A 23,526-nucleotide genomic window follows, 5' to 3' on the forward strand; every position below is an offset into this window, starting at 1 on the left:
ACAGGTATGTTCACTGATAATGCAATTTGACAGACATTCCCTTACCTTGCAGCAGTCAGATTGTTGCGATGGAGGATAAGACCACCTTATCTCAGTTTACCCACCTTTCAAATTGCAGAATAAGAACAATTCACTATTTATTTTTGCCTGACACCACATGTCTGATTAATTGAAATGATTTAAAATGATTGAAATGATGGCATCCGGGTAGCGTAGCAGTCTATTCTGTTGCCTACCAACATGGGGATCGCCGGTTCAAATCCCTGCGTTACCTCCAGCTTGGTTGGGTGTGCCTACAGATACAATTGGCCATGTCTGCGGATGGGAAGCCAGATGTGGGTGTGTGTCCTGGTCACTGCACTCGCGCCTCCTCTGGTTGGTCGGGGTCCCTGTTCGGGGTGGGGAATAGCGTGATCCTCCCACGTGCTATGTCCCCCTGGTGAAACTCTTCACTGTCAGGTGAAAAGAAGCGGCTTGCAACTCCATATGTATCGGAGGAGGCATGTGGTAGTCTGCAGCCCTCCCCGGATCAGCAGAGGGGGTGGAGCAGCGACCGGGACGGCTTGGAAGAGTGGGGTGATTGGCAGGATACAATTGGGGAGAAAAAGACGGAACATTTAAAAAAAAAGGGAATGAAACGATTAGCGGGATTTAAATGGTCTTGTTATATCGGTGATATCTGATATTATGATGGGTTAAAGGAACAAAACATAAATTAAACTTTGGATGCTCACCCGCGATCAACTTGGACTCTCTGGAGAATCAGAAGCTTTGAGAAATGTGTTCTGTTTTTGCTCTATTTAACATTTAACCATTAAATTAAATAGTGATCTGTTGTTTTTCCCACAGTGCATTTCAACCTGCCTCACACTGACGTCAGCCTGGCATAGACAGTAGCTGCTGCATGAGTTTTTGAGTTACCTGGCGTTTTATTAAACATTACATCATAGGTGTAGGTATGAGACAGATTATCAGGAACTTATCCTAAACTCGCTTTTGGGTTGAACGAGCCTAGATTCACCGATATAACTAGATCTCATTCAAGTGGAGCACATTTGACGTTCACGTGATGAGTGAAGGATGCTACTAAACCAGGCTTGGGGACAGCACTGCTGACCTAAGCCTGGCATTTGATTGCTGCCAGCCACTGGCAACAATCAAATGTCCCATTCACATCCATCCATCCATCCATCCATCCATCATCCAAACTGCATATCCTGCTCTCAGGGTCGCGGGATGCTGGAGCCTATCCCAGCAGTCATTGGGCGGCAGGTGGGGAGACACCCTGGACATGCTGCCAGGCCATCACAGCCCCCCCCCCCCACACACACACACACATTCACACCTAGGGACAATTTAGTATGGCCGATTCACCTGACCTACATGTCTTGCCCCATTTACACTTAGCATAAAATTGCATCATGGGTGATCAGATAGAAAGCCGGTCATGCTTATTTGCATAAAAACCCAGGAGCAGATGCAACTGAGACACACTGGGGATGGATTATCATCTGATTGCATAAACCACCTCACCATATAAACCGCCTGGTAAGGTGGTTTCAGTGTAATTTGGGCCCCAAATTGGTAAAAAGTAGGCTACATTCAGGAGGAGGATTTGCAATTTTACACTAGAAGACATTTATAGGGGTGCGATCAGATTTCGATCCAGCTGCCTGGGATGCGTTTTAAATAACGTGCAAATGCAGGGTGGCTACATGTCGCCTAAAGGACAAAGTGTAAATGGAGCCAAAAACTTCCTCTGTAATCACATTTACACAGAAAGTATGTTATGAAAGCAGCACTATAAGTTTGTATTTGTACAAGTGTGACGTCTGGTTTGAGAAGAAGGCCGTTCTGAAAGGATTATGTCTTTATCTCTCCCCTGCTCTTCTGTTTGTTGTAATACCACCCCTCTTCTTGAACTTGTCATCGTCCCACTTGTGAGGGACGGCTCATCGCTGCATTTAAGTATTGAACGACATTGCATGCATTTTGCATCACAGTAAAGAGTTGGACATCCTTTTGACTGTACAAACTGCCTCCACGGTTTGTGCAGTGGAGAGCAATTTTGGAGAGGGGCATGGACATGGATGTCTGTATATATATTGTAACGTGCATGGATAAGTAGACGCGTTGGTCCTTGACTAACGGGTCGGACCCTTTAGTCGACTGGTTAACGTTGTTGCGTGGGAGTGGGAGACATGGGTTCGCGTCCCGGCTGTGGTGACGGTTCCCGGACTGCCCCCCAAATTCGCTAACAAAATATATAAATATATATATAGAGACGTCCATGTCCATATATATATATATATACGTATAGCGTTTTTTTCCGAAACCGTCAATAGTGTTGTAATCTCTGCTCTATCTCTATCTAGATCTATGTTGTAATCTCTACACTATCTCTGCTCCTTACCCTGTTGAGCACTTGTGAGACCACCATGGACCCAGTGAATTTCGGATATATAAAGTATATATATATGTATATAAACTTAGCACAAAAAGTAAGGAAATGTGTGTGTGGTAGATTATTTCTTTGTTGTAACAATGCTTCTTGGCAATAAATCTTATATCAAGCACCCGATTGTCAGCACCTGGGGTACCAGAAGCTCAAAACAAGAGTCAATAGCAACAGCAGTTGGGAGCAGTCAAAAGTAGTAGTAGTAGTGTGTGTGTAAATATATATACGTATATATACAGCACGGTTAGCAGTGGTTTGTGCAGTCATCTCAAAGCAAGAAGGTCCTGGGTTCGAGCCCCGGGGTAGTCCAACCTTGGGGGTCATCCCGGGTCGTCCTCTGTGTGGAGTTTGCATGTTCTCCCCGTGTCTGCGTGGGTTTCCTTCAGGTGCTCTGGTTTCCTACAACAGTCCAAGACATGTAGGTCAGGTGAATCAGCTGTACTAAATTGTCCCTAAGTGTGTGTGTGTGTGTGTGTGTGTGTGTGTGTGTGTGTGTGTGTGTGTGTGTGTGTGTGTGTGTGTGTGTGTGTGTGTGTGGCCACTGTGATGGTCTGGTGGCCTGTCCAGGGTGTCTCCCCACCTGCCACCCAATGACTGCTAGGATAGGCTCCAGCATCCCCACGACCCTGAGTAAGGATGGTTAATGAAGTTTGGTTAATGAATAAATGAATATATATCAGACTATCTCAAAAGGCTTAGGTACTTGGGTACCTTGCCAATCTGAGGAGGGCCAGCAGCAGGGTAAAAGTTGCAATCTGATTGTTCACTGAAACCGAATCAGTTCAAGTCAGAATCAGTAGCATTATCATTTATTTTACTTGCCAGTTAAATCTGCAATCTGCGACTTACCTCGCTATTTTATCCATTTGAAACGTGATGAAGATGATGTGGCGATTCTGCTGGACAGACCACTGAACGTTGGTTCAATTTTTTGGGAGCATCCATCCCTTATCCAAACGCTTATTCTGCTCTCAGGGAGGGTCACGGGCATGCCAGAGCCTATCACAGCAGTCATTGGGTGGCAGGCGGGGAGACACCCTGGACAGGCCGACAGGCCATCACAGAGTAGAAAAAAGATAATCTACGTACGTGCGGACAGCAAACAAGGAGAGGAATCGAGGGACGATGCCCTTCTCTCCATAAAAAGCACAAGACTTCTAACAGTTTCACAAATAGTAAAAAGTTGCATAAGTGTGTGCTTACTACCATTCACATTCATGTTTTGCGGGCAACTCCTTGTGATTTTACTGAACAAATAAATTGCCACTCTTTTATTTGACCCCTTTCTTTACTGAACTCTTCATCTTCTTCCTCCCCCAGAATCCAATTCCAGTGCATTTGGGATCCCCCTCTCGCAGGTCATCGCCAACGACCGCGCCTACAAACAGCGTCAGGACGCCCTGAAGGAGAGCCGTCGAGACTGCCTGGACCTGGAGGCCAGCATCCTCAGCTTCCGGGCAGAGAAACGCCAGTTCTTCAACGGGAGCAAGCCGCTGGGCGCCGGAGCCGTTTCCTCCTCACTGGCCGGGGGGGGACCCGGTTCACCGTCCACAAATTCGGTGGCGCCCGCGCCAGTCATGCAGGGCGCCCACTGCAAACCGCTGTCCCCGACATTCAGGGATAACAGCGGACGGGTTCAGAGGAGGGTGAGATGAATAGAGGCATACACACGCTACACACACACACACACACACACACACAAACACACACATAACTGGTCATGCTTATAGAATATGTAATGTGCGTGAAACACACTAGCTCAGATACTTAGTACCATGCACACACACTTTGACTTGAAGGGATCCTCACAAAAACCATGAGGGACAGGACTGAACAGAAGATGGTGAAAGGAAGTTTCTAGCTCTTTTATCCAAAAAAGAGATCCTAAAAATCCAAAGAAATATGCATGCCTGGGCAAGGGAGCAGAGTGCACATACAGAACACATACGGATGGGTGACAAATTAAAGGAAAAACCTGAGTGCTGGACCCCTACAGTGAGGGGGTCCAGGGGCTCTGTTATGATGCAGGGGGGGGGGGCATTTTCCTGGCATGGTTTGGGTCCACTTGTCCCCTTAGAGGGAAGCGTCGCTGCAAATCAATACAACGTTTTTCTGAGTGATCACCTTTATCCCATGATGAGACATTTCTATCCTGATGGGAGTGGTCTCTTCCAGGATGACAATGCCCCCATCCACAGGGCACGAGGGGTCACGGAATGGTTCGGTGTGGGATTCACCCTCTAAGGACTGTCACCATTGGGTTTATCCTTCGCGCCTGTGCAGTTACGCAGGTTTTCTTTTGTGCCCTTGTGCTCTGCACGCCCCCCTCAGGTGTTCATTGATTGTATATAACCCTGTGACCTGAGCTCTGCGCCCTCTTTTCTTTAGCGTATGAAGAATGTTGTCCAGAACTAGCAAGAAATCAAAGGAGGTAGATATGATATCCAAGCGTTCTGCCGACAGTGTCTGTCTCTTTCTGTCTTGTCATGCCGGTTACATGACGGACTTGGACCTCCATGCTCGCTGCAAGATGTGTCTCGGTCCCCAGCATGCCAGTCTGGCGCTCACTCCCCAGTCCTCGTGTACCTACTGTGCAAGCCTGCCCGCAGCAGAGAAACAACAGCGACCAGACGCCTTCGCGGCACTCAAGAAAGATATTGACGATGACAGCAGCTGGGCCTCTCGTACTAGCTTCTCCAGAGAAGAAGCCTTGGACATCATCTTGCCCCCCCCCAGCTTGGAGAGTGAGCACAATGAAGGGCATTGTGACTCGGCTCCCTCCATCGGTGGCTCTTCCTTCTTCCCAGTGGAACACATGCAGTCTAACGGCGAGAAGCTGGCGCTACCTACCAGCGGGGCTCTCTTCCAGGACCGCTCAGACATCAAAAAGCGGGCAGCCGCTAGTAAAAACATCCCAATACCGGCGTAGCCACCTACACCCGCCCCCAGGGGACGTCTACCACCCTGAACAGGAAACCAAGTGCAGCCCCACTATCGCCGTGTTTTCTGATGCTTCGGCCCTTTTTTTTCCAAAGCGTTTTTTGAACTAGGGCAGGTGAAGGCACCGATGGCCCGTCATGACCCCTTCACCAGGGTAGAAGGAGACATGGAGCATGGTTTTCCTTCTGTCATTCGGTCAATTATGTCATTTTTGCTGCAAAGTTGACATGGTTTGAGATGTCTTTGTTGTACCAACCTGAGTAGGAACACTCGAGTTGATATATTTGCGCGTCTGTAGCTCCAAAACAGACATCTCAAACATGTAAACTCTGCGTTAAAACAGTAACACACATTCATAAAGACTCCTTCATGTTCATGATAGATGATATGTTATGGTTATGATGGTGTCGTGTCAGTGTTATACACCCCCCTTAAATAATGTGTTACCTTGCCCTGCACCGGTATCAGATGACCAGGGAAGTGCAGAAAATTTGTGGTTGTCGCTTGTTGGTGGAGGGAATAACAGAGCAGTAATTCCACTCCCCCCCCACTTCTTTTTCTCCCCAATTGTATTTGGCCAATCTTCCCACTCTTCCAAGCCGTCCCGGTCACTGCTCCACCCCCCTGCCGATCCGGGGAGGGCTGCAGACTACCACATGCCTCCTCCGGTACATGTGGAGTCGCCAGCCGCTTCTTTTCACCTGACAGTGAGGAGTTTCACCACGGGGATGTAGCGCATGGGAGGATCGCACTATTCCCCCCAGTCCCCCCCCCCCTAACAGGTGCCCCCGACTGACCAGAGGAGGCGCTAGTGCAGCGACCAGGACACATCCCCACTTCCAGCTTCCCACCCGCAGTGTGTCTGTAGGGACACTCGATCAAGCCGGAGGTAACACGGGGACTCGAACTGGCCATCCCCGTGTCGGTAGGCAACGGAGTAGACCGCCATGCCCCCTGTAATTCCAGTTATCTAAGTCACTATATACTGTAGTATGAGTACTGACAAGCACTTACCATCGGCAGTGAGGCAGGGTCACTTTGTGTTTGTGTTTGTGTGTTTGTGTATGTGTGTGTTTAGACTCCAGTAATAAGGACTTCCGTGGTGCAGCTGGTTAATTTCTAACTGCACAAACATTTTCACATTCACTTCCTGTGCTATCTGTTGGCCACTGTCTGTGCACGGTGCGTGTTTGGAATGGAAATGTTCTCATCCCGCATGTGTTTGTATTGTATGAGTACAAACGCTTAATGTGTGTGTGTGGCATCTCCGACTGCCCCTTCTCCTGACAAATAACGGTTGTCTTCCTCTTGCTGAGAGACAGTTGTTAACTTTGGCCACTCATGTATAGCATTATCCTAAAAGGTCAAATACAGTGGGGAAAATAATTATTTGACCCCTTGCTGATTTTGTAAGTTTGCCCACTTACAAAGAGTGCAACAGTCTATAATTTTAAGCGTAGGTTCATTTTAACAGTGAGAGACAGAATATGACCAAAAAAAGTGGAATAAGACGTTGTATGAATTTTATGAATTTATTTGCATATTTTTGGTCCAAAATAAATATTTGAACCCCTGGACAAACATTATGTTAATATTTAGTAGAAAAGCCATTATTGGCCAGCACAGATGTCAAACGGTTTTTATAGTTTCTGACAAGGTTTGTGCACATTTCAGCAGGGATGTTGGCCCACTCCTCCCTGCAGGCAGCCTCCAAATCGTTCAGGTTTCGAGGCTGTCACCTGGCAACCCGAATTTTAAGCTCCCTCCAAAGATTTTCGATTGGATTCAGGTCTGGAGACTGGCTAGGCCATTCCAGAAGCTTGATGTGCTTCTTCTTCAGCCACTCTTTGGTTGCTTTGGCGGTGTGCTTTGGGTCGTTGTCGTGTTGGAACACCCATCCCCGACCCATCTTCAGCGCTCTCACTGAGGGAAGGAGGTGTTGGTCCAGAATTCCACGGTAAATGGCCCCGTCCATCCTCCCCTCAATGCGATGGAGTTGTCCTGTCCCCTTGGCTCAAAAGCACCCCCAAAGAATGACGTTGCCACCCCCATGCTTGACGGTGGGGATGGTGTTCTTTGGGTTGTACTCCCGTATTCTTCACCCTCCAAACACGGCGAGTTGAGTTGAGCCCGAAAAGTTCTATTTTGGTCTCATCCGACCACATCACCTTCATCCAGGCCTCTTCTGAGTCGTCCAGGTGTTCATTGGCGAACTGCAGACGGGCCTGTACATGTGCCTTCTTGAGCAGTGGGACCTTGCATGCGCTGCAGGATCTTAATCCATGACGGCGTAGTGTGTTACTAACCGTTTGCTTTGTAACTGTGGTCCCAGATGCCTTCAGGTCATTAACCAGTTCCCCCCTTGTGGTTCTGGGATGATTCCTCACCGTTCGCATGATCAGGGACACCCCACGAGGCGAGATCTTGCGTGGAGCCCCAGACCGAGGAAGGTTGGCGGTGGTGTGGTGTTCCTTTCATTTCCTGATAACTGCACCGACAGTTGTTACTTTCTCTCAAAGATGCTTTCCAATTCTCTTGTAGCCCATCCCAGCCTTGTGCAGGTCTACAGTCTTGTCCCTGGTGTCCTTAGACAGCTCTTTGGTCTTGCCCATGGTGGAGATGTTGAAATCTGATTGATTGGGTGTGGACAGGTATCTTTTGTACAGGTAATGAGGTGATGCAGGTGTATTTTATGTGGGTAATTAGTTGGGATTGGGGGTGCATCTTAAAGAAAAACTAACTGGTTTGTGGGAGCCAGAATACTTGCTGTTTGGTAGGGGATCAAATACTTATTTTTCTAAATCAGGTGGTTATTAATTTTTATAAATTCATATGATGTGATTTTCTGGAATTTTCTTTGGGATTCCATCTCTCACTGTTAAAATGTATATATGATTAAAATTATAGACTGTTGCGTTCTTTGTAAGTGGGCAAACCTACAAAATCAGCAAGGGGTCAAATAATTATTTTCCCCACTGTAACTAGATGGATGGATGGATCCACGATGGTGGCCAGGAGAAACCTGACCTAGTATGAGAGGACCCACACACCAACACAGGCCAATGCACTCCATGTTTATTTTCCACGCTCAGATTCAACATAGCAGAAAGAGTGACCTGTAGTCCCGTCATAAATACACCGGTATCGGCTGACAGCTCCATTTAACAACAACCATTCTCAGAACCCCCCCGGCTTCAGTAAGTACCACACTCAGCTTCACACTTAGCATTAAATTACATCGCTCGGTAAGATAAGTTCCCTCTGCTGCCAAAATACGTTTGCAAGTGGTTGCGGGGAAAAAGTCATTAGCTTTCGGAGGCAACGAATTTCCCATGACAGAATTAGGATGCGGATAGATAAACACATAGAATTCCCATACATCTTTGTTCGGCGGGCGCTTACTCATCCTCTTACGCTCATCTCGCCTATGCAGAAGACTGTTTATGCATCAGACAGACAGAGAAGCTGGAGCTCTGTGGCTTGTTGTCACGGGTTTCTCTCTACGGTTGATGGATGGTGATAGCACACTGAGGAAATGAGGAATCGGGCGGGTGGAGGGTTTCAAATTGCCTGAAATATACCCTCACTAATAATGAAATAACCCAAAACACTGACAGGTTGAGGATTAAAATGTATACAATATATATTGGAGAGAATACCTTGACACAGAAGTCAAAGGAGGTTGTCTCTCCAAGGAGCGAAGTGCTCGGTGTGTTTATAGTTTTCAGCAAAACAAAGAAGTCTCACATGATTAGCCCCTTAGCCCTTCTATAGGTTTAAAGACTACCTATAGAAAAACTCCTGTATACAGTAGGGAAAACTAATTCTAGTAATAGTCAGAGTTCAACAGAAGTATTACTTTCAGTAGAAACACAGGCAAACGTAAACACGAGACTCGGGGCGCCTCAAAGATTTCCCCATGCGATGTATCTCATGACAACACATGTCTGTGCCCTGACAGTGCATAACACAACTTCCTTTAAAGTATATTTGGCCAGCATCACAGGCATAAAGAAACAAATACACAATGAATAAATAATGATTCTTAGTGTTTCATGTCAGTTTACCTTCACATTCCGCCCGTTTTATCATTTTTTTCATGCTATTTCAATACTTGAAAAATTAAAACAAGTTAGTTGATTGATTTCACACCTATCATTACTCAGAGTCTCATCTCATCATCAGTCGGGTCGCGGTGGCAGCAAGCTAAATAGGGCACTCCAGACGCCCCTCTCCCCAGCAATGCCCTCCAGCTCCTCCAAGGCGTTCCCAGGCCAGACTGGACATGTAGTCCCTCCAGCGAGTTCTGGGTCTACCCCGGGGTCTCCTCCCAGTTGGACGTGCCCAGAAAACCTCCAAAGGAAGGCACCCAGGAGGCATCCTAATCAGATGCCCTCAACTGGCTCCTTTCGATGTGAAGGAGTAGCAACTCTACTCCGAGCTCCCTCCGGATGTCCAAGCTCCTCACCCTATCTCTAAGGCTGAGCCAGACACCCTATGGAGAAAACTCATTTCAGCTGCTTGTAGCCACAATTTCACCCTTTCGGTCACTACCCAAAGCTCATGGTCATAGGTGAGGGTTGGAACGAAAATTGACTGGTAAATTGAGAGCTTTTCCTTCCGGCTCAGCTCCCTCTTCACCACAACGGTCCGGTACAATGTCCGCATTACTGCTGATGCTGCACCAATCCGCCTGTCAATCTCCCGCTCCATCCTTCTCTCACTCGTGAACAAGACCCCGAAATACTTGAGCTCCTTCTCTCGACGCAACAACTCCTCTCCAACCTGGGGGAAGCAATCCACCATTTTCCGGTAGAGAACCATGGCCTCAAACTTGGAGGTACTGACTCTCATAATAGCGTAGTGGCCTATTCCGTTGCCTTCCAACATGGGAATCTCCGGTTTGAATCCCGATGTTATCTCCGGCTTGGTCGAGCGTCTCTACACACACAGTCGACTCTGTGCATAACTGTAGTCCACTGATTTCCGGTGTCTACTGCAGTGGTCATACCATTTTCCTCTTTGTTGGTGTGTGCTATTGGCAGTGGCACATTTTTCGAAATTCCTGCAAGATAAATGTCAACGACATGCACAGAATTGTCGACAAACTTTCACCTGCACCTACCAGCAAACGGGTGAAAAGTTTCAAGTTGTACATATCAAGTTACATCCACAATCATAATTGTGGGCAGCATTTTCAGAGTCACTTATTCAGGGGTTATCACCCTTCTCCTGACAAATGGGGAAGGATTTGAGACTAGTGCAGGTAGTTATGATCTTTGTGATGGTTGATTCCTGTCTCAAAATGGTCTGTTCATAGACACATTGCCAGGTGGTGGGCGTGACGTTCCTCACTCACCGTCCCATTCCTTGGCTTTGTGGAAGTGCAATCTCTGGCCCAGTCACCCATTCGACCACACTTCCAACTGACATCGCTTTCTTTGCTGCTGTCAAAGGAGAAGCTCCTCAACGGCCCCTGGGTCTCCTCTGCCTCTGCCAGATGGAGCATAATAGGCCAAATGAGCCATCTGAAGCGTCTCAGCTGTTGCTTTGGGTTTATTCATTTGCTGGTTTCTTTCATCCTGAACAGCATTCTAAGCATATGTGCAGTATCTGTTGATGTCACTGAGTCTGGCACTTCGCAATGCCACACAGTGCCTGACAAAAATGGCTCCGACCTCCAGACACAGACCATCCACCAAGGTCTGAACAAACTGTCTCGCCCACAAAGTATCGTTTGTTGGTTGTTCATTTCCACTGGGCGTGTTGGAAACTTGGAGGTAGTGAGACCAGCTATGTTATATGGTTTGGAGACAGTGGCACTGATGAAAAGACAGGAGGCGGAGCTGGAGGTGGCAGAGTTGAAGATGCTAAGATTTTCACTGGGGGTGACGAAGAAGGACAGGATTAGGAATGAGTATATTAGAGGGACAGCTCAGGTTGGACGGTTTGGAGACAAAGCAAGAGAGGCAAGATTGGGATGGCTTGGATGTGTGGAGGAGAGATGCGAGGTATATTGGGAGAAGGATGCTGAATATGGAGCTGCCAGGGAAGAGGAAAAGAGGAAGGTGAAAGAGAAGGTTTATGGATGTGGTGAGAGAGGACATGCAGGTGGCTGGTGTGACAGAGGAAGATGCAGAGGACAGGAAGAGATGGAAACGGATGATCCGCTGTGGCGACCCCTAACGGGAGCAGCAGAAAGTAGTAGTAGTAGATGCGTCATCCACACAAAAAGACAAACACTTTAACACTTTTGCACACTTTTTCAGTTCTCTCTTTATTGTCTGCTTCTTTCTCCCACAACTTCAGACTTTCCATTTGCTTTATCCACTTGTTGTTAACCCTCTTAGAGGCTCGTGCTTTAGCATTTTTATTCTGACCTCAAATCTCTTTGCAATTCTTTTTCTCAAAGTTCTAAGAGCGACATGATGAACACTCCCACACTGAGGAAACCTTGAAATTGTTAGGCCATTCTGGCAAAAACTGTGGGCAGCAGGTCCATATTTCTCATGCATAACTAGTTGGACCCTGAAGATCTTTCTGACGGCTGTCATTGGCATCCATGGTGATCCTGTCACAATTATATGACTTTATATCAATATACCTAATGAAGTAATATATAATACATTCTTAAATATTATTTAGATAGATAGAGAGATAGATAGATAGATAGATAGATAGATAGATAGATAGATAGATAGATAGATAGATAGATAGATAGATAGATAGATAGACAGATAGTTAGATAGAATCCTATGATATCAACAAACTGACTATTCTAACAGCAAAACAGCTTTTAATAAGAAAAAAGGAAACCCTCTTTTAAGTTCTTAATACATATAAGCCAGTTATTGCTCCAATTTTTCTACCCAGCAGAGATGCAATAGCTGCTCTGCTGTCCTCCTCCCTCGCACACACACACTCAAGTGAGCACACACACACACACACACATACTCGCAAAACTATACTTGTGGGGCCCCCTCATTGACTACATTCATTTCGTAGCCCTTAACCCTAACCTTAACCAAGCAAACTACATGCTAACCCTAACCCTTACCCTAACCTTAACATAACCCTAATTCTAACCTTAACCCTAAAACCAAGTCCTAACCCTAAAATATACACTTTTACTTGTGGGGCCCCATAAAATGGCCACTTTTAGAATTTGAAAAGAGTAACCAAATGCAATTTCCACCCACTAAATGGTTTTCAGACATTGGGATCACTTACTGTTGTCCCGTTTCCTGACAGGATGATCTCAGGCATCTGGAGAAAAAAAAAAACCCTTTTACATGGGTTCGAGGTTCTTCCGCGTCTCCAAGGACTGTCCCGATCGTGGACTGCTCAGCCTTCTCAAGGACTCGGTGCAACCTCCAAAAATGTTATGGAAATTGCCTGCAAATACTCAGTAATCATGAAATAACACACAACACTGACGGGTTGAGGATTATATTGGAGAGGATACCTTGACACAGAAGTCAGAGGAGGTTGTCTCTCCAAGCAGAGAAGAGCTCAGTGTCTTTATAGCTTTCAGCAAAACAAAGAAGTCTTACATGATTAGCCCCTTGGCGTTTAGAGATAATCGACCAATAGAGAAAGTCCTGAGTACAGCAGGGAAAACTAATTCTAGCAAGAGTCAGAGTACGGCACAAGTGTTACTTTCAACAGACACACAAGCAAACGGAAACACAAGACTCGGGACCCCTCGAAGAGTTCCCCATGCAATGTTTCTTTGTTGAAAACGTGATTTGTCTTGACTTCACCACGAAGAAAGAAACTGTACTGACCATATTCAGCGAGCTCCTCACAACAGTCCCATGTCGTTAATTTGCTAATGCAGCTAGTCATTACAGACTAACTACAGATTAACGTGACTTCTCTGATATAAATGTCTGGATTTTTACTTTTCAAGAAAGACATTGAGATGTATTTGTCAGCATTAAGGAGGTCTGCAGACCCCAGATCCTCTAATCCCCTCTCATTATGCAGTGTGGCGCTTAATCTGGATCATTTTCTTATATACCTCTTGGCATGTATGTCTTGTGTTGTCAGTACCGCTCCTCTGGTCAACTTCAGCATATCATATGCATTAAATGGTTGACATGCAAGGGTGATTTTTTTTTTTCTTCTCCGTCTGTTCATCCAAAGATTACAGCTCTGCCTTTTTCACATATAATCTTAGAAATGGCACACTATTCAGTCGACACTCTTATCCAAAATGTGTCACAGTACCATACGCGCCTATACAAAACCAGAGTATCCAGACTGACCAGACCATTTTTCTCTCTCTCTCTCTTTCTGTGTTTCTCTTTCTTTCTCTCTGACCTTTTCCTCAGGGCGGTCTATCAGTCGACTCCATCTCTGACCTTGTGGAGAGCCAGTCTCGGCTGCTGGAGGCTCTGCAGCTTTCCCACCCGGCTGAGCTGGAGCTCAAGAAGTCAGCAGGAAGTTCATCTGGTGGCAGGACCCAGATCAAGCTCAGCCTCAACCCCATCTACAGGCAGGTGCCCCGGGTCCTGGAGAGGTGTTGCGCTCACATCGAGGCCTACGGTGAGGAGTGCTATTACCAATATTTAAGTAGTGAAACTACTACTACTACTAGTACTACCACTACTACTGTATCTACTAATACTACTAATACTACTATGAGTATCATTACTTTGGGGTCACCAGACATCCGGGGAAAGTCCCCTGATTGGGTGTCTTATACACCACTGGCACTGTCCCTGGAAATTTCCCTGGATTGCCCACTGGGATTTTTTTTTTTTTAACAGCTATGAATGGAAATTAACAGCCCAGTGTATTTATTCATCCAGAAGGATTTTTGATGTCGCATGAAAGCCACTCTAAGCATGACTCAAATTCCCTTTTTTTTTCCCCCAGCTTCTGCACATAGTAACTAGCATTACAATCTCACACAATCACTGCAGCCAAGGTTAACAATGGCTTTAAAAGAAAAAAAATCAAACAAAAATATCATGTCAATGACAAACTGCAGACAAAATTACCGTTCACCCAACCTGCAACAGAAGATGAAACTGAGATGTGATCAATAATGACCAGCGAAGCAAAGCAGGAACTGCACGACTGTTTTGACTGCACAGATCGGAGTGTATTTGAAGCTGCAACTGGCAACCTGGACGAACTAACTGACACTGTGACACCTTACATCAGCTTTTGTGAAGATGTGTGTCTGTGTGGGTTTCCTCCGGGTGCCCCGGTTTCCTCCCACAGTCCAGAGACATGCAGGTCAGGTGAATAGGCCATACTAAATTCTCCCTAGGTATGAATGTGTGTGTGTGCTGGCGGCCCCTCCAGGGTGTCTCCCCGCCTGCCGCCCATTGACTGCTGGGATAGGCTCCATCATCCCTGCAACCCTGAGAGCAGGATAAGCGGTTTGGATAAGGGATGGATGGATGTGTGTGCCTACCAAGACCTTCTGCACTTAGGTAAATTAGGTTAGTGATAGGTTAATGTTTACATAGTGTTAAGTTAATACTGTCTGTGCCCCTGACCAAGGCAAGGAAAAAATAACTGGAGTTGGTCCCCAGGCACTGCACCTGCCCACTGCTGCTATACAATAGGAAGGGTTAAATGCAGAGAACAAATTTCATTGTAACGTCACAGTGACAAAATAAAGTGGCTTTCATTTCATTTTAATTTTCATTTATTTCATACAACAATAAGAAGCCATGGTTCACAGCCAAACTAAGGCGACTTCGGCAGGCCAAGCAGGATGCCTATAGCAGTGGGGATAGAGCCCTGTACAAGCAGGCCAGAAATTTACTGACAAAGAAGATCAGAGTGGCTAAAAGAAGCTACACTGAAAAGCTGACAAAACAGGTTTTCAAGACAACAACCCTGTCAGTGTGGAGGGACCTGCAAGACATCACAGACTACAGAAGACCATCCCCCCATGTTGAAGCAAACAAAGACCTGGCTGACGACCTGAATGTCTTCTACTGCAGGTTCGAGAGAGACACATTCACTCCCCTCACCCACCCCTGCCCAATGACAAAAGCCTCCATCACACCTCTGGCAAACCCCCTACTGCCCCCCCCCCCGATACTCAGGCTGCACTCAAGATACATGTAGTGGATGTGAGCCGGTTTTTCCAGAGACAAGACCAGGAAAGCCCCTGGTCCAGATGGTTTCTCCCCATCCTGTCTTAAAGCTTTTGCTGACTAACTGGCTCCAAACTTCATGCAGATCTTCCACAGATCCCTGGAGCTGCTTCAAACACTACATCATCATTCCAGTCCCAAAGAAACCCTCCATCACGGGACTGAATAACTACCAGCCTGTCGTTCTGACATCTGAAGTCATAAAGACTTTCGAATGACTGGTGATGGCCCACTTGAAGAACATCACAGGACACCTGCTGGACCCCCTGCAGTTTGCCTACAGGGCAAACAGGTCAGTGAATGATGTAGTCAGCATGGGACTGCCTAGCAAGATATGCAAGGATCCTGCTTATGGACTTCAGCTCAGCGTTCAACACCATCATTCCAGAAATCCTCTCCTCCAAACTCTCCCAGCTCACTGTACCCCCCGCCATCTGTCAGTGGATCACCAGGAAACAGCAGGTGAGGCTGGGGGAAGTCACTCTGGTATACAGACAGTCAGCACTGGTGCTCCCCAGGGATGTTTCCTCTCTCTACTGCTTTTCTCCCTGTATACCAATGACTGCACTTCCAAGAGCCCAGCAGTTAAACTCTTGGAAGTTTGCAGATGATAATACGGTCATCGGACTCATTCAGGATAGCGACAAGTCTGCATATCAGCGGGAGGTTGAGCGGCTGGTGCTCTGGTGTAGTCAGAACACCCTGGAGCTGAACATGCTCAAGACTGTGGAGATGGCAGTAGTCTTTAGGGGATACCCCTCAGCACTGCTCCCACTTACTATATCCAACAGCCCTGTGTCAACTGTGGAGACCTTCAAGTTTCTGGGTACTACCATTTCCAAAGACCTGAAGTGGGAGAACAACATCAACTCCATCTTCAAAAAGGCCCAGCAGAGGATGTTCTTTCTGCGGCAATAGGGGAAATTTGGTCCGCTATAGCAGCTGCTGAGCCAGTTCTACACCACAGTCATTGAATCGGTCCCGTGCACATCTATCACGATCCGGTTTGGAGCAGCAACAAAGCAGGATAGGAACAGTAAGGTCAGCAGAAAAAAATCATTGGCAATCCCCCGCCCACCCTGAAGGACTTACACACCTTTAGAGCCCGGAAATGGGTGGCAGAATCAGCACAGACCCCCACACCCAGGACAGTCTTTTTCAACTCCTACCTTCTGGCAAGCGCTACGGGGCGATGGGCACCAAAACCAACAGACATAGGAACAGTTTTTTTTCCCCACAGGCCATCTCCCTCGTGAACACTTAACAGTATGGTGCAGGAATAGACACTTATTATGTAAATATGACATTTTATAAATAGCCCCCTCAGGTCAAGATGTCTCACCTACATATCTATGATGTGCACTACCTCTTTAAACCAGATGTGCAATACAAATGTTTGTGCAATACAAATGTACAATTGTAAATACACATTCAACTGCTGTATACTGGTTACAAATTATTGCTGTTATTGATGTGGTTGTAACATAGGTATTTAATGTAGTATGTAGTTGTGTGGTCGATGGTAGGTGAATATAACGTGTATACTTCTGGCACATAAGATAATATAGTGTAGGTGGGAGTATATAGTGTTGTACATGGGCATGATGGGTTGTGGAGTTGTGGTATGGTATAGTGTATGGGCATTATAGTATATAAGATATATGGTATAATATATGAGCATAGGTTGTTGATTACTCAACCATAACAAAACTCTGTGTAGTAGTGACATACCAGTTGTACATACATGCTTGCCTCCAATGTCCTGTTGTTCCATTTATTTCTTCTGTTTTGTTTTCTCTTTTTGTTGTTGTTGATCTGTTGTATTTATTTGTGTTTATTTATTTATTGTGTGAGTGATAGTAATGTCTGCAAGTACTAGAAGCTGCTGTAAACTGGAGTCAAATTCCTCATGTGCATAGGCACACTTGGCCAATAAAGTTGATTTTATTCTGATTCTGATGTGTATGTGGGGGCTGGCTGGGTGTCTTTGGGTGGTACCATAAATGTTCCTGGTTTTTTTCCCCCCAAAAATTAGGTCACCATATATCATTACTTTTACCACCACTGCTACTTATACTACTAAAACTATTACTGCTACTATTACTATGAATACTACTACTACAACTACTGGCACTACTGTCGCTGTTGCTACAGTTATTTCTGCTTGTACTACTTCTCTATCACAGAAGTAGTATGTAGTTATCGAATCCAATGAATGAGTTATTTATTCTCTTGTTTTGTGTTTTGTTTTTTTCTTCAGGTCTTCAGACGGTGGGAATTTTTCGAGTCGGGAGCTCCAAAAAGAGAGTGAGACAGGTGGGACGATGCCATTTTTAGACTTGGGGCATTAGACTTGAAGTCCATTAGTAGCTACGCATGCCAAACATTTTACTGGATGGGATGCTTTCATGAGACACTTAGACGTACACACAAAATGCTGTCCCGCTCCGTGTCCAATCACCTCTTCCACGGAGACACAACCCGTATGAATACTGTTGGAGGGAGAAGATAATGAAGTGTCACATCCTGTTTTTGAGAAATTGTCCATGTGGGGGTCTGACCTTCATACAACCTGTGTGTGTGTGTGTGTGTGTGTGTGTGTGTGTGTGTTGCACAGCTGCGTGAGGACTTTGACATGGGGGCTGATGTCCAGTTAGATGAGGAACATAGCGTCCATGATGTGGCAGCTCTGCTGAAAGAGTTTCTCAGGGACATGCCTGATCCTCTCCTACCCAGAGAGCTCTACCCTGCCTTTCTACACGCTAACCGTATGTATACATGCACACGCACTTGCACGTGCACACACACACACACACACACAGTAGGTGATTAATTCACACATACAGCTTCCAGTGCTGCTCTGTTGTAAAAGCAGAACACAAAAATCAACTAGTTATGTCTACAGTGGTAGGTAGTTATCAGTATTAGTAGCAGTATATAAGCACTACTACTACTACTACTTCTACAAGTTGGTAATATTACTCATCTGTTACTGCCTTTACTGCTGCTACTACCATGATAGCTTTTACTACTGCCTATTACCCTAACTGCACCAGTGCTACCACCAGTACTACTTATTCCCTAAATAAGTCCTAATACACCCCTCCCCAACACACACTCTACTACGGCTATTTCTTCTTCTCTTTTTTTTTTTACCTTTCCCCCTTTTTCTCCCAATGGACCTATCGCTAAGCCCCACCCCCCTTAGTTACTGTTGCTAACTCGGGACAAGCTACCTGGGCGGACTAGAGAGTTACAACGGCAGCTATCGGTGTCAAAACTATATCCCAAGAGGCTATACATAACTTCTGGAGACAGAAGGACCCGATTCTGTCTAGAAGCCATCAAAAAGGACTTCACTATGCTATGGAGGGATATGTACAAAATTTAAAACTAGATATGGTGGGTGACAAGCTTAAATTGGAGGTGAGAGTTTACAGGTCACAATGCAAGAGGGGAAAGCCTCATCTCACGGTCGTCACAACTGCAGATAACATCATCCAGGGCCAGCAATGTTTGTGCACCGCAGGGTAAGATAAATTAACTTCCCTTCAGCTAACTAACGTTAATCCTGGAGAGGCACCGAGATGTACATGCATTAGTTTATTTTATTAACTAGCTAGCATTACCCTGTACCTGCATGAACAAATGTAGACATCCTTGTTTATCTTCGTTACGCTGAGTTAACTGTGTGGTCTGCCACACAGCTTAATCCTCTGGAGACTGTCTTGTTTTGGTTTGGGAAAATGGGATAAAATATACCCCCATTGCCTATCCTCTCAGGATACCTCGTATCAGTGTTGCATGTACGCCGTGCACATTGTTTGACCGTTTTTGTTCAACTTATATCCATAAAACACCACAAAAACCACTACTTCTGATGCAACTCTGATGCTGCTTATTAGCTCTTGATGTCCGAGTGAGCTTCCGCGTGCATTAGGTACTACACTGCCATTGGCTCGTCTGCGTTTGAAAGGCTGGACCGGTCGCTGCTCCACCCCCTCTGCTGATCGGGGGGGGGGGGGCTGCAGACTACCACATGTCTCTTCCGATGACCAGAGGAGGCACTAGTGCAGCAATCAGGACACATATCCACATCCAGCTTCCCACTCACAGACACGGCCAATTGTGTCTGTAGGGACACCCGACCAAACCAGAGGTAACACAGGGATTCGAACCGGCAATCCCCGTGTTGGTAGACAACAGAATAGACCACCGCGCCACCCGGACGTCCCCACTACTAGTATTTCTATTACTACTGCTACCATCACTACCACTATAGTGCGACTACAGTAGCAGTACGACTACTTTTGTGCCACTACTCTATTGTCATTACATATATCATACTATTACCTTTACTACAACTACTGCTAAACATACTTCTATTGCAAACACTGCAGTAAAGGTAGGCTGTGGTACTAAGCTTCTTGCAGAGCCGTGGGTGGATGAAATATCTCCTGCTCTCCCTCTCTCCTCCAGTGCTGAGGGGGATAGACCAGCTGAACTACCTCCAGCACCTCCTCTACGTGCTGCCTCCCTGCAACTGCGACACCCTCTTTCGCCTCCTCACCTTCCTGCACACCGTTCAGAGCTACGCACAGGACGCTGTGGGACCCACTGATGAAGAGGTAGGCTTCTGTGTGTGTGTGTGTGTCTGTGTGTTTTTTTCTGATGTTACCATTATTACCAAGTAAATCCAACATATAACCATGCATAGAGAAGGTACTTAACATAATTGTAATCTATCTGTCAGGTAACAATGTCATGTTAAGTTATTTTTTGATTATTTTTTAAAGATATGTTTTAAAAATGTGTGCAAATGAGTTGCATGTTGCAGGAGAAGCGAGTGAGAGACAGAAACACCCCCCCTCCCCAGTTTTCATTACTGGCAGACACACCATGCACTGCACAAATATGTTCTTCCCCTGTTTAAAGCCCGAGTTTAAAACAGGGCAGTTTTACTGAATCAAATGCTGTTGTGAAAAGGACATTAGTTAGGCGAACAGGTGGCCTGTCTCTTTTGGAGGAGGCTGTGCACAGTATAACCTGCTACAGAGCAACTATGAAGTACAACCAGGAAGGCTGAAATTTGACAGACGCTTTCTACTCCCAACCTCCCCCCGTATCCCTCCCTCCCCTTTTCCTTCCTCTCCTCTCCTCCTGCCTCCATGTCTCTCTCTCTCCACCCAGATCCTTGGTAACAAGATGACGGCGGCCAACCTGGCAGTGATTTTTGGGCCCAACCTGCTGCAGGGGGAGAGGGTAGGAGGAGACATGGGTCTCCACAGTATGGGGATCGAGGACAGCACTGTCATCATTAACGTCACCTTGATCCTTATACAGAACTACCGGAGGCTTTTCACGGTGTGTGTGTGTGTGGGTGTGTGTGTGTGTGTGTATTTACACATGTGCATATTTGCTGTTGTTGTGTGCACACTTATGTTTGTATGTTTGATTATTGTGTGTGTGTGTGTGGTGTCCTCCAGGTATCTGCAGAGCTGCAGCAGGAGGTTCTGATGAGTCTGATCCAGACAGACCCTGACATCATCGACTATCTGCTCCGTAGGAAGCTCAGGTAACCATGGTAACATCCCAGTCTGTTAGTCAGTCAGCCATACATTCGGTCAGTCAACGTGTCAAGTCACTCGGTCAATTAGTCAGTAAATCAGTTCACCATTTGGCTGGTCAGTCAAACAGCCGGCCAGTTAGTGGCTACATCACTGACCTTCCTCAATGAGCACTAAGTGAACACTAAAGAGACCAGAAGATAAGAACCGGCAGTTTCACAAACAGAAGTTAAAATCTGCTTTTTATTCATTTGAAATTGTCTTAAAGGAATCATTTTTTATCCATTTGTCTATTTTCCTGGCATCTATGAATCATGTTAATAGTTATTTTCATATGAATAAAAAAATTTAAATCAAGTAATTTTCAGTACTTCCCAGCCTCCCTTTTTCCACATGGGGACAGCAGCACGCTGTTTTGGGTGGGTGTAGCACAGTTTTTACACACACTACTCGGTTTAGCTGACAGACTGGGACTGACAGGTGAGCCATCCAATAGCTGGGCTTATGCTGACAGCAGGCAAGGCCAGTTCATTTGCTTAGCACATTTCCTGCACAATGGATTCAGAGTGCTTTACATGAGTAGACTGGAGATGATGGGTTGGAGTAGGTGGTGCATTCAAACGTTCCCAGTTTTGACAACAACAATGGAAAAATACCAAAAGAAATGATGTGATTTCTTAGTATGGAAACAATAGAAAAACGTGACAGCATCAAGATCCGATCAAGATGTTTCCGTCTCTGAGATTAAGCCCCATTGTGATTACTGATGACGGGGCAAGGGAGAATCAGTTTAATAGAATAGGACTGCTTTATCATTAAACTGGAAATTTGTTTTCTTCCTCTGTCACTCTCTCTCTCTCTGTCTGTCTATCTGCCTGCCTGTTTGTCTGTCTGTCTGTCTCTCTCTCTGCCTGTCTGTCTGTCTCTCTGCCTGCCTGCTTGTCTGTCTGTCTGTCTGTCTCTCTATGTCTGCCTGTCTCTCTCTCTGTCTGTCTGTCTCTCTCTCTCTGTCTGTCTGTCTGCCTGCCTGATGTCTGTCTGTCTGTCCATCTGCTTGCTGGCCCGTGTGTCTGCCTGTCTGTCTGTCTATCTGTCTGTCTGTCTGTCCAGCGGCTGTCACCTGACAATGGAGAGCACCAGCAGCAGCTGTAGCAGCAGTGAACCAGGAGGCCGTCGGGACACCGGAGCGTCTCTGGACTCAGTGGGGGCATCCAGCGGCAGCCTCTCACCGCTGGAACCCCCCTCACCCCTCTTCCCCCCGGACGGGAGTGGCGGGGAGGGGAGCCTGACCAGCGAGGTGTTCCTCAACATCCTCAAGCTCAACCAGAACAGGAAGCGCCAGGAAGTGAGAAACGGTACGATGGATTCTGCAGCTATTTTTCTTTGTCATTGTGTACAGTAAAATGCACCCTAAATGAGAGCTAGTTAAAAAGGATTATTCTGGGGCATCTGGGTGGCATAGCGGTCTGTTCCGCTGCCTGCCAACATGGGGATCACTGCTTCGAATCCCCCGTGTTACCTCCTGCTTGGTCGGGCATCTCTACAGAAACAATTGGCCGTGTCTACGGGTGGGAAGCCGGATGTGGGTATGTGTCCTGGTCGCTGCAATAGCGCCTCTTCTGGTCGGTCAGGGCGCCTGTTCAGGGGGAAGGGGGAACTGGGGGGAATAGCGTGATCCTCCCACATGCTATGCCCCCTGGTAAAACTCCTCACTGTCAGGTGAAAAGAAGTGGCTGGCGACTCCACATGTATCGGAGGAGGCATGTGGTGGCCTGCAGCCCTCCCCGGATTGGCAGAGGGGGTGGAGCAGCGGCTGGGACGGCTCGGAAAATAGGGTAATTGGCCAAGTACAACTGGGGAGAAAAAGGGGGAAAACGCAAAAAAAAAAAAGATTATTCTACAAGAGATTAAGATTGATATTAAAGATTACTGTAAAAACATTGAGCAGGATTTTTGCCCATGATGAAGGGTCTTCTTCTTGGTTGTCTTCTACTTGAGCGTTTAGTCATGAGTGCGCTCATCTTCTGTTGAGCGTAAAAAGAAAATAAAAACGGAAAGTTATGTCCCTTACAGATGTAGGCAAGCATCCATGATGCCGGAGTGTCCTTGAGCAAGACAGTGAATCAGTCACAACTCCTGCGGTGCGGTTCTTCAACGGACCTTATGCTCGACCAGTCTAAAAGAACAGACCCCTACAGGGATTAATCCAGCATCACGATACAGTTACATATATCCGGTTGCCACATTTGAGTAAAACTGCTGTTTAAATGAGAAATGTTCTATACCTAAATTATCCTAACCCATCTGCTAAACAGTGTGTATCCAAACAAATATCCCTTTTTCCTTTTTTTTTTTTAACCTGCCCCCATTTATCAGGAGGTAGAGTGAATTCTGGACCTTCTGGGGGACCAGTTAACATCACTGGTTTGGTGTTGAA

At 46.3% G+C, this 23,526-nt stretch overlaps 1 protein-coding gene across 2 annotated transcripts in view; it reads left to right on the top strand.

The window, feature by feature from the left end:
* The window catches only part of arhgap36 (Rho GTPase activating protein 36), a 70,887-nt gene that overhangs the window by 42,609 nt on the left and 4,752 nt on the right, over positions 1-23,526 (top strand). For both annotated transcript variants that reach the window (XM_056300142.1, XM_056300141.1), the window contains exons 4-11: positions 3,779-4,104; positions 13,735-13,948; positions 17,783-17,838; positions 18,140-18,290; positions 20,002-20,150; positions 20,713-20,886; positions 21,009-21,097; positions 22,200-22,444. In XM_056300142.1, coding sequence (XP_056156117.1) covers positions 3,779-4,104; positions 13,735-13,948; positions 17,783-17,838; positions 18,140-18,290; positions 20,002-20,150; positions 20,713-20,886; positions 21,009-21,097; positions 22,200-22,444 — 1,404 coding nt within the window. The remainder of the gene's footprint in view (positions 1-3,778; positions 4,105-13,734; positions 13,949-17,782; positions 17,839-18,139; positions 18,291-20,001; positions 20,151-20,712; positions 20,887-21,008; positions 21,098-22,199; positions 22,445-23,526) is intronic.

Source organism: Lampris incognitus, chromosome 20 (genome assembly GCF_029633865.1).
Source record: "Lampris incognitus isolate fLamInc1 chromosome 20, fLamInc1.hap2, whole genome shotgun sequence".
NCBI lineage: Eukaryota > Metazoa > Chordata > Actinopteri > Lampriformes > Lampridae > Lampris > Lampris incognitus.